Raw genomic sequence first — 16649 nt, forward strand, 5'->3', positions numbered from 1 at the left:
ATCAGGTGTGACATAAGGAACCCTGGTAAAATTTAAATCAGTGGGAATTGGAGGGAAAACTCTTCATTGGCTAGAGTCATATTTAGCACAAAAGGAATATGATTGTATTTGTTCTAGGCCAATAATTTCAACCCTGGAATATTACTGCAGCAGTTCCTCTGGGCAGTGCTCAAGGCCCAACCATTTTTAAGCTACTTAGTCAAGATGATTCCTCTATCATAAGGTCAAAAGTTGCTGATGATTGTACAGTATTTTGCTTCATGCACAACTCCGAAAATCATAGAATCATACTGTACAGAACAGGCCCTTTGGTCCATTGAGTCTATACTGCCAAAAATATACTACTACGTTCACTTGTCCCATTTCTCGCAGTATGCCAGTAACCTTGAACGTTAAGATACTTGAAGTGTTCATTCAAGTATATTTTGAGGGTTGTGCGGTTTCCCACCTCAACCACCCTTCCCAGTGCATTCCAGATCCCACTCACCTCTGGATGGAAAAGCTTTTAATTAAAACTCCTCCCAAGTCTCCTGCCTTCCACTTCAGAATTATGCTCCTTTGTTATTGAACCTTTGACTAAGGGACTAACTGCTTTCTAAATACCTTGTCCATGTCCCTCACGATCTCATATATTTCTACCAGGTCCCCCCTTAACCTTCAGATAGTGAACCACTCTACACCCACATGCAGTGGAACCTATGCATCTGCTTGACCTTTCTGGCTGCAGTAAGTGCAAATGATTCAGCCTTATCTTTTGCATGCCAATGTTGGGCTGCACATTTACTGAAGTTGGAAATGCTCATACAGTTTTCTCCTATTAGTTAATCTATATGTCTGTGAACATTCATGATTGGATTTGGCAAGAGTGCAGAGCTTTGATCTGATCCAATGATACTGCGATTACTTAACTCCATCTTTGGATGCTGCTCAAGAAAGCATCGAGGCTTGGGCTGATAGGCAGTAAATTATGTTTACGCCACGTAAGTAGCAGGTAGTGACTTTCTACAGCAATGGAGATTTTAATCACTTAAACAACCTTGCCATTGCCAACGATCTTTACTACAAACATCCTGAGGCTTACCATTGACCAAAAATTTAATATGCCTATGAGATATCTAAGCCTGCACTTCTTATTGTGAGTGACTTATGATGTATTGAAGTTTTCCATCGTCCACAAGGCAGGAGTGTGATGGAATATTGTCGACTTGCCTAGGTGATTGTAGCTTGAACCACACTTGAGCGCATCCATCACTAGCATGCTGTGACTGCAGGATATGCGATCTACAAAATTCCCTTTTGATCAGGCAATGAAAAGACTTCCGGAATCCACTACGTCTTATGTCTCGAAGATCAAACAAGTGCACAGGAATACCAGCTTATGCAGTTTCCTCTCCAAGCGTGTGCCATCCCAACTTGGAAATCTATGGCTATTCTTTCTTCATTAATGGTTCAGAATTCTGGAGTTCTTAACTGTGGTTGGGCATTTGCCACGTGGATTGTAGTAGTCTCAGGATACACCACTGTCTAAAGGACAATTAGGGATGAGTCTTAAATGTTGGCATTACCGGTGATATCCATATCGCAAGAATGAATAATGTTATCATCCCAGCTGATGTTATTTCTGAACAAATCAGATCCCAGACTGAATTCCAGCTTGAAAGGTCATATTTGTTTTCTTTAATTAACGAGGTGGTCACTCACTGAAACTTAAGCGTGCAGTTTTGCAGATTGAGTTTTAATCATAAAACAGATGCAATAAATGAAGATAAAATAGAATGAACCGAACTATTTATGTTTAATTCATGATTAATAATTTCCAAAGACATGGTAAAAAATTTAATCCCATTAACCCCAAAAGTACCCTTTTAAATTATGCATGCCAGAAAGAATTTCCTCCTCTTTTACCATATAGATATTAATTTAATCATGGCTTTGAGTCTCGGTTTTGAGAATTGATAACTACTACTTGGTTGCTTCGTATAACTGAGTTTAGTTTTATCAGCTTCAAATAATCCCTTTAGCTTTTTACCAAACAGTTCTGGTCCAGAACTCCAACTCTCTGGACTAAACCTGTTTTTTTAACAATTCTAAACTATCTTCTCCCTTTCTCTGGAGCAACTACTTCACACTTCCAAAGTCAGCTATGAGCCCTGCAGAACTCCCCAACTTGAAACTCAAAAAAAACATTTTTTTCCAAACTTATGGATATTTCCTTTTATCAAAAGAGAAAAGAAATCAATCTCTTACTCTCTAAACTGAAGCCTGTAAAAATAATTTACCTGTATCGCTTGTAAAATTCCCCCAATGTAAACAAATACCCATCACTGTCCAAGAAGTCTTCCTCTCCCACTCTGTGTGTTTTTAAAAAAAAAGTCACTATGGCAGCAGAAAAACTTACACTCATTTGAAATTCAAAAGTCCAAACTCAAAAATAAGTTATGTGAAAGTATATAGAAATTTCACATTGTCCACTGTGATGTAGACTGTAATCACTGATTCATTCATGTTATAAAATTATAGAAGCTTTTCATTTTTGGTTGCCATTTTGCTCCAGTGTTCAGAAGTTAATCATATAATGTTTGAATTGTGTACTTGAAGACCTGATGCCTCAGGAAACTGTGAATGAATTTGGTAAATTTTTTCCCTTGGCTACTTGTGCTGCTGCTTTCTTCCCTGTCTATATTGAGGATGAAATTCCCCATTGTTATAAACCATTTTCTTCTCTAATTGCATATAGGTCCTTCCTAATCAGTAGGAAAACAAAAAGCAACTGTAAATATTTTCCATCCTTTCCTGTTCTACAGCTCTAATGATCACGATTGAATTAATCTCAGCCACTTCTTTTAAAATGCCAGATTGGTATGTTTTCCTGATATTGCTCCTCCTTTAATAATTTATTTATTCTTCCTAAATATCGTAAATCCTATGCATTTAGCTTCCAACCTTGTCCAAACTGGTCACAAATTGTCATTACTTTCTAAAAAGACAAATGGAGGTAAATGAGGAAAAGTAACTGAGGTGGAATGTCAATTTTTCAACCACAAACTGTCAAAGGAGAGTCTATAAATGCTTTGAAAAAAGGATTAATCTGGAGTGATTCATTTATCTAGGTGCCAGTCTGCAGTCAAGCCAACAAATATAGCTGCTAAATATTCATTCTTGAGGAATAGTGTTTTGTACAAGTGCAGGGGTGGGCACAAAGGAATCCAGAGTCATGCAGTAAGAAATAATAAGATTTGGAATAATTGAAATAGAAGTTGCAATGGATTTATTGACTCACCTGTCTTTTTATCAAAGGTCCGAGAGGTTCGTTCCCAGTTAAAGGATATAATGATGCAACAGCGTATGAATATTGTATCCTGTGGTACTGACTGGGATATCATCAGAAAATGCATCTGTGCCGCATACTTTCACCAGGCTGCAAAACTGAAGGTAAGAAAATGGTTTAACTATTAAAATGGTACATGGTCTTAGTTTTCTATCTTTAGAGATGACTCCCAATCATCATCCTTAATATTTCATTTCATATGTTGCAGTATCTCAAATCTTCAACTTTATTATCCTTGACCTTTACTGGCACTTTTTTTCAAATTAGCTTGGTGTTTCCTCTCAGAATGAAGTAAGGCAATGATCAATAGTATTGATGAAGAGAGAGGGCTTTGAATTTTGAGAGATTTTTGTGTATTTTATGGTGGAATGTTCCTATTGTAGAAAAAAACTTTTATATAGCCTCTGGATTCCAAAAATCATATAGTTTTCAAGTGTCTTGCCATGTTGGATATGGAAGGGTCACAGATAAAACTTCGCCTACATAGTCTTTAAGGTTAATTGTGTCTCACTTCTGTTTCTTTCCAAAATGTTGTGTTTTGTTCGTCATCATTGAAGTAACCTTTTGTCGGGTGTTATATCCTTGCAGGGTATTGGAGAGTATGTGAATGTGAGAACAGGCATGCCATGCCACTTGCACCCAACGAGTTCACTTTTTGGCATGGGTTACACCCCAGATTATATTGTGTACCATGAACTAGTGATGACTTCAAAGGTAAGTTTTAGAGCTGCAAACTGAGCTAGTTCAGTTGTATGAAAAAAATGAAAATGCTACTGACTTTGTTACCTACTGTTTATGGCAGGGTTCAGAAAAATTTTAATGAAAATATTGGCTTACTTTGCACTTAGTCACTTCTGAGAGCAATTTTGATAAGAACACATCTAACAAAGTATGTTCTTTGTGGTTAACAATGCATAAATAGACTGAAGATTTGAAATGATGTGTAAGATCTAATTGTAAGTATGGATTTGGATTAAAATATGACCTTGAAGGGAATTGGTACCTTTGAAGAGAAATAGATAAGATACTGCAGATGGTAGCAATCTGAACTAAACAGAATATTCTTGTAAAGCTCAGCAGGGCAGCCTGCATACGTGATGGAAAAGTAGAGTTTATATTTTTGTCGGAACTGGCATATTTTGAGGAATTTTGACAGTGTCTTGTGATTGCAATCATATGTTGCATATCTAATGATTTAGATAGGAAAATCTTAAACTTTACAAAAAAACTGAATACGGTATGTCATACCATCCTGGTATTGCGTAGAGATAAATAGTTTACAGTCAGATTAGAATTTCACTTTTTTTTTCACCCAGATTATCAGTTTTTTTATATGAGGCATATGATGTAAATAACTTAGTGAATTAAGTTTATGCTTTAAACAACTATCAGATGTTCTCTATAGTTTAATGTATCAGGCAATAACTGTTTAATCACCAATTTATTGCCATCCATTTTAGTTACTTTAGTCTCAAATGAAAATGCTGCGACACCATTATTAGAACTGCCATCTTTGTTGTTTCAGAATGCTCTATTTAAAATCTTCAGTAGGGGTGGACTCCATTTTGGATGTGAGTGTGCTTGCTGAGCTGGAAGGTTAGTTTTCAGACGTTTCGTCCCATTCTAGGTAACATCGTCAGTGAGCCTCCGATGAAGCGCTGGTGTTATGTCCCGCTTTCTATTTATCTGGTTAGGTTTCCTTGGGTTGGTGATGTCATTTCTTGTTCTTTTTCTCAGGGGATGGTAGATTGATTTGGAGCCAATGTGTTTGTTGATGGAGTTCCAGTTGGAATGCCATGCTTCTAGGAATTCTCGTGCCTGTCTCTGTTTGGCTTGTCCCAGGATGGATGTGTTGTCCCAATCAAAGTGGTGTCCTTCCTCATCTGTCTGTAAGGATATGAGTGATAGTGGGTCATGTCGTTTTGTGGCTAGTTGATGTTCATGTATCCTGGTGGCTAGCTTTCTGCCTGTTTGTCCAATGTAGTGTTTGTCACAGTTCTTGCAAGGTATTTTGGCAGAATAATAGACAGAAAGCTAGCCACCAGGATACATGAACATCAACTAGCCACAAAACGACATGACCCACTATCACTAGTATTCTTACATACAGATGAGGAAGGACACCACTTTGATTGGGACAACACATCCATCCTAGGACAAGCCAAACAGAGACTGGCACGAGAATTCCTAGAAGCATGGCATTCCAACCGGAACTCCATCAACAAACACATTGATTTGGAGCCAATCTACCATCCCCTGAGAAAAAGTACAGGAAATGACATCACCAACCCAAGGAAACCTAAACAGATAAATGGAAAGCGGGACATAACATCAGTGCTTCATCGGAGGCTCACTGATGTTACCTAGAATGGTGACGAAACGTCTGAAAACTAACCTTCCAGCTCAGCGAGCAAACTCACATCCAGAACCTCAATCTGAGCTACAAATCTTCTCAAAACTCGTGGACCCCGTTTGTCAGACATATTTGTATTGTCTCGTTTTGTAGTATGCTGCATGATGAATTCAATTCTTTTTCTCAGGAATACATGCAGTGTGTTACTGCAGTGGATGGGGAGTGGCTCGCTGAGCTTGGACCAATGTTTTACAGTGTCAAGCAAGCTGGTAAAACTCGACAGGTAAGGTAGTACAATTGTGTGATAACTTGACTATAAAAATTTAGCATTTATTCTATTTCAAAAGAACAGTAGCTTGTGCTTGCAGTGTTTATGATCTGTATACATGAACCATATGGTGGAGCTAATGTTCATGTTTTGAGCAGCTATTTTCACTAAAAGTAGTTGACTTGAAAGAGTATAACAATGGATTAATAGCTGAAGGGGAATCTAGAAGTTTTTTTCTCGTCAGATACCAAACAAGTACTATAGATCAACACATGCAAAAATACCCAGTATATAAGCTGACTCAATATTAGACATCTATAAAACTAAAGTTTTTGCATTTAATTTACTTGGCATATAAGTTGACCCTTGTCTTCAGCCACTTCATGTTGTACCAATTGTCAGCTTCAGTTTTTCATCCCAAAAGTGTGTGTTCTACTTACTGATGCATTAATCCTACGTATAAGGAGTCAAGCAGGTGTTACTGTATTTTGAAAAAATGGTGTGAAGTTCAAGACATGCCAGTGCAGGCCATATCCCTGTAGCAAGTGAAAAAAAGATAGTGATCTCTTACCTCTATGCTAGCGGTTCACTTTTATGTGAGACATATATAATCAACCTCCAATTTCTTAGGGATATTCAAAGGTCAACCTGTTCATCTGCATCTATAGTAGTCAAAATAAGAGCAAAGATAATTAGGGACCAGTGATAATCTAGTGGGGGCAAAGGGCATAGCTGGGGTATTAAAGGAGTACATCTGCACTGGAGTATGCTGCCAATATATTACTTAAGTGGAAGGCAGTAAAGATAAAGTCACCATAGTACTGCCTGACCATAGGGCTGCTGTCCAATTAGCGGGAGATGACTGGTGGTCATTTAACTTGAGGGTCACCACACCTCAGGTGGGGAGAGAGGCTGAGAAGGAGAGTCCTTCATGGTAACCTCAGTCAGTACAGGAATTGAACCCATGCTGTTAGCATCCTCCCGCATTCTAAACCAGCCACCCAGCTAATGGAGCCCTGAGAGGCTTATTTCTGAAAAAGGGTTCAGACTCGAAACGTCAGCTTTCCTGCTCCTCTGATGCTGCCTGGCCTGCTGTGTTCACCCAGCTCTACACCTTGTTATCTCAGACTCCTGCATCAGCAGTTCCTACTATCTCTGAGAGGCAGTAGTTGTATTGGATGTGTGATGAATTCCTCTTTTTGTGTGATATTGATTTGATTTGTGTATGAACTAGCATTCTCTGAATTGTAATCTTGAGATGAATGGTGTTCTTTGGTTGTTATGTGGCTACACTCAAACTTGTGTTCAAGAAAAGGTGAAGCTTGTTACAAAGCTTTCAATTTATTACTTAATCATATGATTTAAGGGTCACTGAAGAGCAGTTTGAGCATGTCTGAGATGCGGAAGGACACAGGTTCCATGTTAAGTTGTGTTGCTGCTAGCTTGAACTGCTGAGAAGGCAACTAATTACGTTAGTCTTGAATACATTCAGTGGATGGAGCAAAATCTAACTTTGAATAATGGGAAGATTTGTAGCATTAATATTAAGTTCTCTTTCCTACCATCTTCAAACCAATATGCCAGAAATAACAAATTTCCCAAAGTGAAATTGAAGAAATCAAAGAACCATACAATATTGATTCATTACGTCTCCAAAATAAATTGAAAAAAATTGTAATCTGCTTCCCATTCAGGGTACAATTCATACTGTTGTCAGCAAGCTGTTGAAGTGGGAGATGCTGTATATTTATTCTGTAGGGACCACTAAAAGACAATGCACCAGTGAGCATTGTATTTCAGTATGCTTCTTGAATTTTCATACAATTTGATGATTTTCAATAGGAAAATCGTCGTCGTGCCAAAGAAGAATTGTCTTCTATGGAAGAAGAAATGGCTATGGCACAGGAGCAACTACGGGCACGCAAGGAGGAACAAGAGAAAAAGAATATTCTAAATAGTGCAAGGTATGGATCATTTTTGTAGTAATCCCCAAAACATTCTATTTAATTTGCATCACTTCTTATTTTTGATAACACTAAATCCATCTGTAAGCTTTAAAGGGCAAGCCATCCAAGTTTTTATCCTATTCATTTATGTGATGTGGGTGTCGCTGGCTGCCCAGCATTTTCTGCCCATCCCTAGTTGCCCTTGAGAAGGTGGTGGTGAGCTGCCTTTTTGGACTGCTGCAGCCCTCCTGCTGTGGGTTGACCCACACCGCTATTAGGGAGGCAATTGCAGGATTTTGACCCAGTGACAGTGAAGGAATGGCAATATGTTTCCAAGTCAGGATGGTGAGTGACTTGGAGGGGAACTTGGACATGGTGGTGTTCCCACATATCTGCTGCCCTTGTCCTAGATGGAAGTGGCCGTGGGTTTGGAAGGTGCTGTCTGAGGATATTTGGTGAATTTTTGCAATGCGTCTCTTAGATAGTACACACTGCTGCTGCTGAGCAAGAGGGAATGAATGCTTGTAGAAATAGTGCCAATCAAGTGGGCTGCTTTGTCCAGGATGGTGTCAAGCTTCTTGAGTGTTGTTGGGGCTGCACTCATCAAGGCAAATGAGGAGTGTTCCGTCACACTCCTGACTTGTGCCTTGTAGATGCTGGACAGGCTTTGAAGAGTCAGGATATAAGTTACTTGCTGCAGTATTCCCAGCTTCTGGCCTGCTCTTGTAGCCACTCTGTTATTGTGGTGAGTCCAGTTGAGTTACTGGTCGATGGTATCCCCCAGGATGTTGATAGTAAGGGATTCAGTGATGGTAACACCATTAAATGTCAAGGAATAGCCTGGCATTTGTGTGGTGCGAATGTCACTTGTCATCCCAAGTCTGGATATTGTCCAGATCTTGTTGCATGTGAACATGGACTGCTTCAGTATCTGAGGAGTCACAAATGGTGCAGAACATTGTGTAATCATTGACGAACATCCCCACTTCTGACCTTTGATGGAGGGAAGGTCATTGATGAAGCAGCTGAAGATGGTTGGGCCTAGGACATTGTCCTGAGGAACACCTGCAGAGGTGCCCTGGAACTGAGATGATTGACCTCCCACAACCATGACCGTCTTCCTATGTGTCAGGTTTGACTCCAAACACTGGAGTGTTTGCCCCTGATACCCATTGATTCCAGTTTTGCCAGGGCTTCTTGATGCCACACTCGGTCAAATGCAGCCTTGATATCAAGGGCTGTCACTGTCACCTCACTTTTGTAATTCAGCTCTTTTGTCCATGTTTAAACCAAGGCTGTAATGAGATCAGGAACTGAGTGGCCCTGGCGGAACCCAAACTGGGCATTGTTGAGCAGGTCATTGCTGAGCAGGCGCTGTTTGATAGCACTGTTGTTGACACCTTCCATCATTTTACTGATGATCGAGAGGAGACTGATGGAGCGGTAATTGATTGGGTTGGATTTGTCCTGATTTTTGTGTACAGGACATACTTGGGCAATTTTCCACATTGTCGGGTAGATACAAGTGTTGTAACTGTACTAGAACAGCTTGTCTAGGGGAGCAGCAAGTTCTTGAGCACAAGTCTTCAGTTCTGTGGCTGAAATGTTGTCAGGGCTGGTAGCCTTTGCAGTATCCAGCATCTCCAACCATTTATTGATATCACATGCAGTGAAGACTGGTACCTGTAATGTTGGAGGCCACTGGAGGAGGCTGAGATGGATCATCCACTTGGCATTTCTGGCTGAAGATTACTGCGAATGCTTCAACCTTAATTTTTGCACTGATGTGCTGGGGTCTTCCATTTTTAAGGATGGGATATTTGTGGAGCCTCCTCCTTCAGTGAGTTGTTTAATTGTCCACCACCATTCATGACTGGATGTTGCAGGACTGCAGAGCTTAGATCTGATCCGCTGGTGTGGAATTGCTTAGCTCTGTCTATCATTTGCTGCTTTTGCTGTTTGGAGAGCAAGTAGTGCTGTTTAGTGGCTTCACCAGGTTGATACCTCATCTTCAGGTGTGCCTGCTGCTGCTGCTCCTGGCATACCCTCCTGCATATATTCATTATAGTTTCAATTAAATAATGATGTCACCTAGTAGTGCAGACTGCAATGCTGCCTCATTTTTCCATAATATGTTTATTAATCTGTACTGGAAACATTCAATTAATGTGTAATATATGTTCAAAATTTATGCAAGGATTTTTAATGGGCAGGGGTGTGATTTTTGTGTTATGGTTTGAGTGATCCTCTTTCTCTCTGATCTGTCAGCCAAAATTGTTGTAGTGACTCAAATACAAGATTCATTGGTCAACATTTTTCAAAATATCTTAGAAAAGGGTGACAAGAAGACAAAAGGCAAGAATTTGGATAGGCCTGGAATTCACTGACTGTGAAGAAATGCAATCAGCCATGCTGTTAGTTATCACATCCCCAAGTATAGATATTCTTGATTCTGATTCTGTGCGCATTTGAATTTTATGTTTTCACTGAATACAATGGACTGAAAAAGAAATGCACAATAACCCTGTGGCTTAGTTTTTAGCTATGTGATCAACAGAGGGCACCACAGTTTCATTAATACTGGTACTTTCAAACTCCCAGACCTTTGTAGTTGTAATATTTCAAGTAAAGGAATCTGCTTTATATTTGTGTTGTAATATTTAATATAATTTAAGTAGTAGATTGAATTTACAGGGCACCTTTCAGGTATTCAGTCCATCCCTAAGGACTTCATAAAATATAAAAATTTTTGTAAGTGCAGTTAAGTATCAAAACAAGTCAATTTATATAGTGAGAGATCCCACAAACAGCATAAGAGATTAGATCTGATTAGGGTTGCAAAATCATGAATGAGGATTATGTATTTGGGGGTAAACTATTCCCACTCCTAAAAGGAACAAGAAAAAGAGGGCATAGGTTTAAAATGATCCACAGAAGAAGGAAGGGTGAAGTGAGGAAAAGCTTTGTCACACAACAGGTAGTTAGGGTATGGAATGTACTGCCTGGAAGTTCAATTGAGACATTCAAGAGGGCATTGAATAATTATTTGGTTAAAAACAATGTGCAGAGGTTTGGGGAAAAAGCAGAATATTGGCACCATGTAGTGAGCTGGTGCAGGCACTGTGGACCAAATGAAACTTCTTGCACTGTAACAATTCTATGAAGTGATTGGCGTATCTGTTTTTGATGACATTGGTTGAGATATAAATATTGAGTGAAAGGCTCTGTCTGATTAGTTTCATGGGGTCTTTCATTTTAATTGTGCGATATCTCATTTGAGAGATGCCTTAACTGACAATATAGCACAACCTCAGTAATGGACTGCAGTTTTGGTACAGAATAGTTGATTAAGTTCTGAAGTGGGATTTAAATCTAGACTCTGAAGCAAGACTACTAATGTAGCTCAGAGATAACATTTTCAAAATGAATTTCAAACAAATTGTATCATAATGTTTCACTACATTTTTCACGGTGTGTTTAAAATTTTCATCTGTTTGCTTCAGGAATTTGCAACATTTCAAATGATGACTCTAAACTTTTACATTGGTTTTTAAAGTTGCTACATGTACTACATAAGCCTTGGTAGTCAGCTTTCTGTAGATTTGTATCTGGCTTATGCTTCAATTTTGACTAATATTGGCTCTTGAACCTATTATCTACCTAGTCATCACAACAATCATGGTGTTGGAGGTAGTATATTGGTATGGATAGAAAATTAGCAAATGGGTGTTAAACAGTTACTGGGGATAAAGGATTCTTTTCTAGGTTGGCAATCTGTAACTGGTGGGATTCCACAGAGGTCAGTGCTGGGACTGCAACTATGTATGATGTATACTAATGACTTAGAGGAAGGAAGCAAATGTACTGTAACCATGTACTCTCAGCTAGTTGTCTGCAGGAGTCTTCTAGGTTATGTACTACTGCTGTTGCTGTGATTATCTTATTGCTCTTCTTTCCTAATTTGTTGTGTTTCTCGCCATATCCGTTGGGCCATGAATCCCATGGTCCACAGCGAGGCTGGGCTGCTGCAGAATTCTGTCCATTTGGGCCACTCTTTAAAAAGATATTGTCTGAGCTTGTCCTCCATATTAGAAAAGGGGAAACTTCTTCTCCTATTTTGCTAGCAAGCATATTATTGCTGGATTCTTTACTGAATTTCTCTTAAAAGTAGTTTCCTTGATTCTTTGGAACTCATCCCCTCAAATCCCTTGAACTCAAAGTAAAGTTCCTTTGACTGTTAAAATTTAAAAAGTGCCTTTCCCTCAACTCTGTCCTCACCAAACACACCTAGGGTAAAGACAATTGGGTCCAAATACAGTCTTTTCATTCAAACTCAAAGTAAACTAAATTCAGTTCTCCTCAGGTCACTTACAAAAATAGGTCGAAGGTTAAGTTGTAGGAGGATGTTAACAGTGTACAGAGATATTGATAGGTTAAGTAAGTGGGCAAAAAGTTGTCAAATGGAGTATAAAGTGAGATAAGTGGGACCGCTTATTTTCATAGGGAAAGCAAAAGAGCAGAATGTCATGTATGGAGGGAAATTGAAGAAAGCTGCAACAGAAAGTTGGGAGGAAGTACGTGTGCACGAAACACACACAAAACTAGCACATAGGTGCAGAAGGTAATCAGGAAGGCTAATGGAATGTTTATTTCAAGGGGCTCGAGTGTATATAAGAGATGTGAAATCTTACTGCGTCTGTACAAGGTGCTGGTGAGATCACATGGAGTACTGTGAGTAGTTTAGATTCCCTTATTTCAGAAGAGATATTATTTGATTTCAGGCAGTTCACTAGGATGATCTCTGATATGGAGGGGTTGTCTTCTGAGCAAAAATTGTACATGTTGAGACTAATGTCATTGGAATTTAGAAGATTGAGAGGTGATCTCATTGAAACATATTGGATTCTTAAGGGGCTTGAGGGCTAAGTGCTGAGAGGATGTTTTCCTTCAGCCTAGGACTGGAGGGCATTGCCTTATAATAAAGGGATGCCAATTTAAGACTGAGATGAAGGTGAATTTCTCCTTAGGGTTGAGACTCTTTGGGATTCCTTACCTTAGCGAGCAGTGGGGGTAAAGTCCTGTGTGTATTTAAAGCTGAGATAAGTCGATTCTTGATCAGTTGAGGATTCAAGATTGGCAGGGAAGTGATGGTGAGGAATGTTGGTTAAGCTGTAAAACGGTTGAATGGCAGAGCAGGCTTGAGGGCCCACAGAGCCTACTCCTGTTCCTTTTTGTATGGCCTTATTAGTTTAACAAGTTCTTCTCTCATAAATGCACTTAGCCTAGTTACGTAAAGCTATTTGCACATTGGTTATTCTTTCACAAACAGCAGTAGGTTGCAGGATGTAGGGATAAGAGGAATTTTAGAATTTTAATAACAATTGCAGACTAGATTTCCATGACATGTCGTCATAAAGTAAACTAAAGTCACCATGGTCTTACCAGACCATAGAGCTGCTCTCTTATTAGAGAGAAATGATTGGTGGTGGTTTAAGCTCACTTCAGTTGAGGGGAGAGGTTGAGAAAGTCCTTCAGTTAACGCCAGCCAGTGCAAGCATTGAACCAATACATTTAGCATTTCACTTTGTGCATCTTAAATTATCAACAATCTCGAGTATTGCAAATTTGCTATCAGTTTTGGATGGTTAGCATATGGATAGGGTATCCTTCTCACTGTTTTCTGCCTGTTAGCTAATCCTTAATTCATTTCTATCCCATGTGTTTTAATTTTATTAACTCACCATCAAAAGTTTTCTAAAAGTACGTATATATGGCAGTGCTTTATCACTTCTGTTGATAGCATCTGTGAAGAAACTCCTAACAAGTTCATTAAGATGATTTAAAAAACTGCAGATGCTGTAAATCAGGAACAAAAACAAAGTTGCTGGAAAAGCTCAGCAGATCTGGCAGCACTGTTCCGAGGAAGGGCCACCAGACCCGAAACATTAACTCTGTTTTTTCCTTCACAGATGCTGTCAGATCTGTTGAGCTTTCCAGCAACTTTGTTTTTGTTCCATTAACATGATATCCCAGTTGCAAATCTATGCTGATAATGCCCAATCATATTCTTATTCAAGTGTCCACTTGGCACAGCCTTTAATAAAATTTCCCATATTTTCCCTACTACAAACAGGCCTGCAATTCCTGCTGATTTTTTTTTCTTTTGCTCCCTTCTTAAATATTGGGATGACATTTGTTAGTTTCTAATCTGCAGGAATTATTCCAGAACTTACAGAATTTTGGATGACCACTGATTAATCAACTATCTCCATAACCACCACCTTTAGTATTTTGGTGTGTAAATTATTTGGTCCTGCGGCGTCAACTTTCGGCTCCGTTCATTTCTCCAGAGTAACCTTCTTTCTGTCCCTCAACTTCTTATTCTCCCTAGTCACTTGGATCTGTAATTCTGGGAGATTTCTTGTATCTTCCTCAGCGAAAATGGACAGAGTAATTATTTAGCTTCTTTTATGCTTTTCTATTCCCAGGAATAAATTCTCTTGATTCTGCCTGTAATTGACCTTACATCTACTTTAGTTCATTTTTTTTTATTTTACATATCTGCTGTTATTAGTTTTTGCTAGTTTGCATTTATATTCATTCCTCCCTTGATTGATCAGTTTCTTGGTCCTCCTTGGCTGTACTCTTCAAAAAATCTCCAATCCTCAGATTTAGTATTATTTCTGGGGTGTTTATGGCTTTTTCTTTTAGTCTTTTCCCAAAATGCCTCAGCAAAATTTTGCATCGTGCCTTATAATTTCCCTTATTCAAGTTTAACACGCTTGCTTCAGATTGAACTACCTCATTTGCAGATAGAATTTTTTAATATCATATCGAAGTCGGTCAAACCTAAAGTTTCTTACACAACAAGATAATTACAGGGTAATTAGCTGTTCCTCATGACATAATATAGATCTAAATTGCCTGACCTCGCATCATCTCAACGTGCTAGTATAGAAAATTATCGCTGGTGCACTCAGAAGCTCATTCTCCACGGTTTTAGCGCTCAGTTGGTTTACCAATCTATATGCAGATTGATGTCATCTGTGATTACTGTGTTCTCCATGATGCATGCTTGTCTCATCTCCTGATTAATACCATAGCCAACACTACCACTACCAAAGGGAAGGTTTCTGCGATGTTTTCAATGAAAGCAGGATGCTCCGTTGACCTCAAAAGCTAATGTGAAAACATACGAATGAAATCAATCCAGTTTTTAAATGTAATCCACCAATTTAAATCAAGATTCCAGAAATTTAAATGAATCATTGAAAGTACTAATGACAAGTGACATTAGATGTTATGTATGCAAAGCACAGCGTATTGATGGTATTGCAAGTTTCTGATCAACTGTGCAACTAAGTTTCAGTGAGAAACTGGTCATTTGCATCATAGGAAAGGGAGGGAAAATTTCAAGCACCTTAAAAATCACTCTGAAACACCTGCTAACATTAGCTAAAATCTGGAGTTGCCCGTGTTGAACTCTGGTGGACAAAGTCAGAAGTCACATGATACCAGGTTATAGTCCAACAGGTTTATTTGAAATCACATGCTTTTGTAGCACTTCTCCTTTGTCAGGTGAAGCTCACCTGATGAAAGAGCAGCACTCCAAAAGCTTCTAATTTCAAATAAACCTGTTGGACTATAACCTGGTGTTGTGTGACTTCGAACATTTGCTAATGCCATGAGTATGTGTTTCTGGTCACCCTTTTCAGTTGGAAAACAGTAGATGAATCTGAAATCAGGGAAGAAAATTTAAATGTTTCCTTTGTTTTGTACCATATGTTATACCTTATTAGAACCCTTACTGGTTGTTCATTTTTATTTTTATTATTTTATCCATTTTGGTTTGAAGTTGTGAACTGAGGATTGTGAGCTGAAGATGACTTGTGGACTTTGGAAAACAGCCAGCTAACAAATGTTTTGTTTGTTTATGAGGTTAGGCCTGCAGATTAATTACAGGCTTATTCTCAGTTAAAGGAGCACATTTAGACACAGCAAACCTGGGAAGAGCATTATGTTTAAACAGATGTACAAGTTGGTTGTTAATGAGGTCAATGTCTGGGAGTTGAAAAGACGCTATGTTCAAGCAGATGGCTGATGTTGAATGGCAGTTAAGGCCTTGTGAAAGATGTTTGGTGTCTCAGGTGTAGGACCAGAGTTGAGTTTTCTGAGAAGTGTTTAGCTTCTGCAGATGCAGCATGAACATTTGAAAGCTACCTGCCTAATCTCCCTCACCAGCTTTCGGAAGCCCGAAGAATATAAGCTGAGTTAGAAATGTTACTGTCTTTACCTGAATGAAGCAAAAGTGACCCTTGTTAACATTTTCAGAAAAACAACCAAAGAGTCCATATCTCTGCCTGTGGTACAACGTATTGTGAAAACCATTTAAGTAATCTGGTTGATTGTTTCCCTTTGTTTATCTGTTTACTGTATTTGCTTGTTTGTCTTGTTTGTGTTTTGTGTGAATGGGTACTGAAAACATATGTTTTGGGTTTGAAGCATAGACATTAAATTATCTTTATTTTTTTCTCTGCTAAAGTTATGGTGTATTTAATAAATTAAATCTTTTGTTTAAGACGTAAAAGTGGTGTCTGGAATGAATCACTTATGAAGTTAGGATTGATTAGTCCAAAGTCTGGTTAGGAACAACTGGAGTAATAATTAGTGGGTGCCTTTGACGGGTTTAATTGTACTGCATTGTGAATACAGAAGTATTAGAAAGGCTGATTCGGTTTGGCCGTCTGTCTCTGC

General features: G+C 38.8%; 1 protein-coding gene across 1 annotated transcript in view; it reads left to right on the forward strand.

Annotated features, from left to right (window-relative positions):
• Positions 1-16649, forward strand: part of dhx38 (DEAH (Asp-Glu-Ala-His) box polypeptide 38) — a 144638-nt gene that overhangs the window by 102081 nt on the left and 25908 nt on the right. The window contains exons 23-26 of the mRNA XM_048546464.2: positions 3298-3432; positions 3917-4042; positions 5869-5964; positions 7792-7913. Coding sequence (XP_048402421.1) covers positions 3298-3432; positions 3917-4042; positions 5869-5964; positions 7792-7913 — 479 coding nt within the window. The remainder of the gene's footprint in view (positions 1-3297; positions 3433-3916; positions 4043-5868; positions 5965-7791; positions 7914-16649) is intronic.

Source organism: Stegostoma tigrinum, chromosome 16 (assembly GCF_030684315.1).
Source record: "Stegostoma tigrinum isolate sSteTig4 chromosome 16, sSteTig4.hap1, whole genome shotgun sequence".
NCBI lineage: Eukaryota > Metazoa > Chordata > Chondrichthyes > Orectolobiformes > Stegostomatidae > Stegostoma > Stegostoma tigrinum.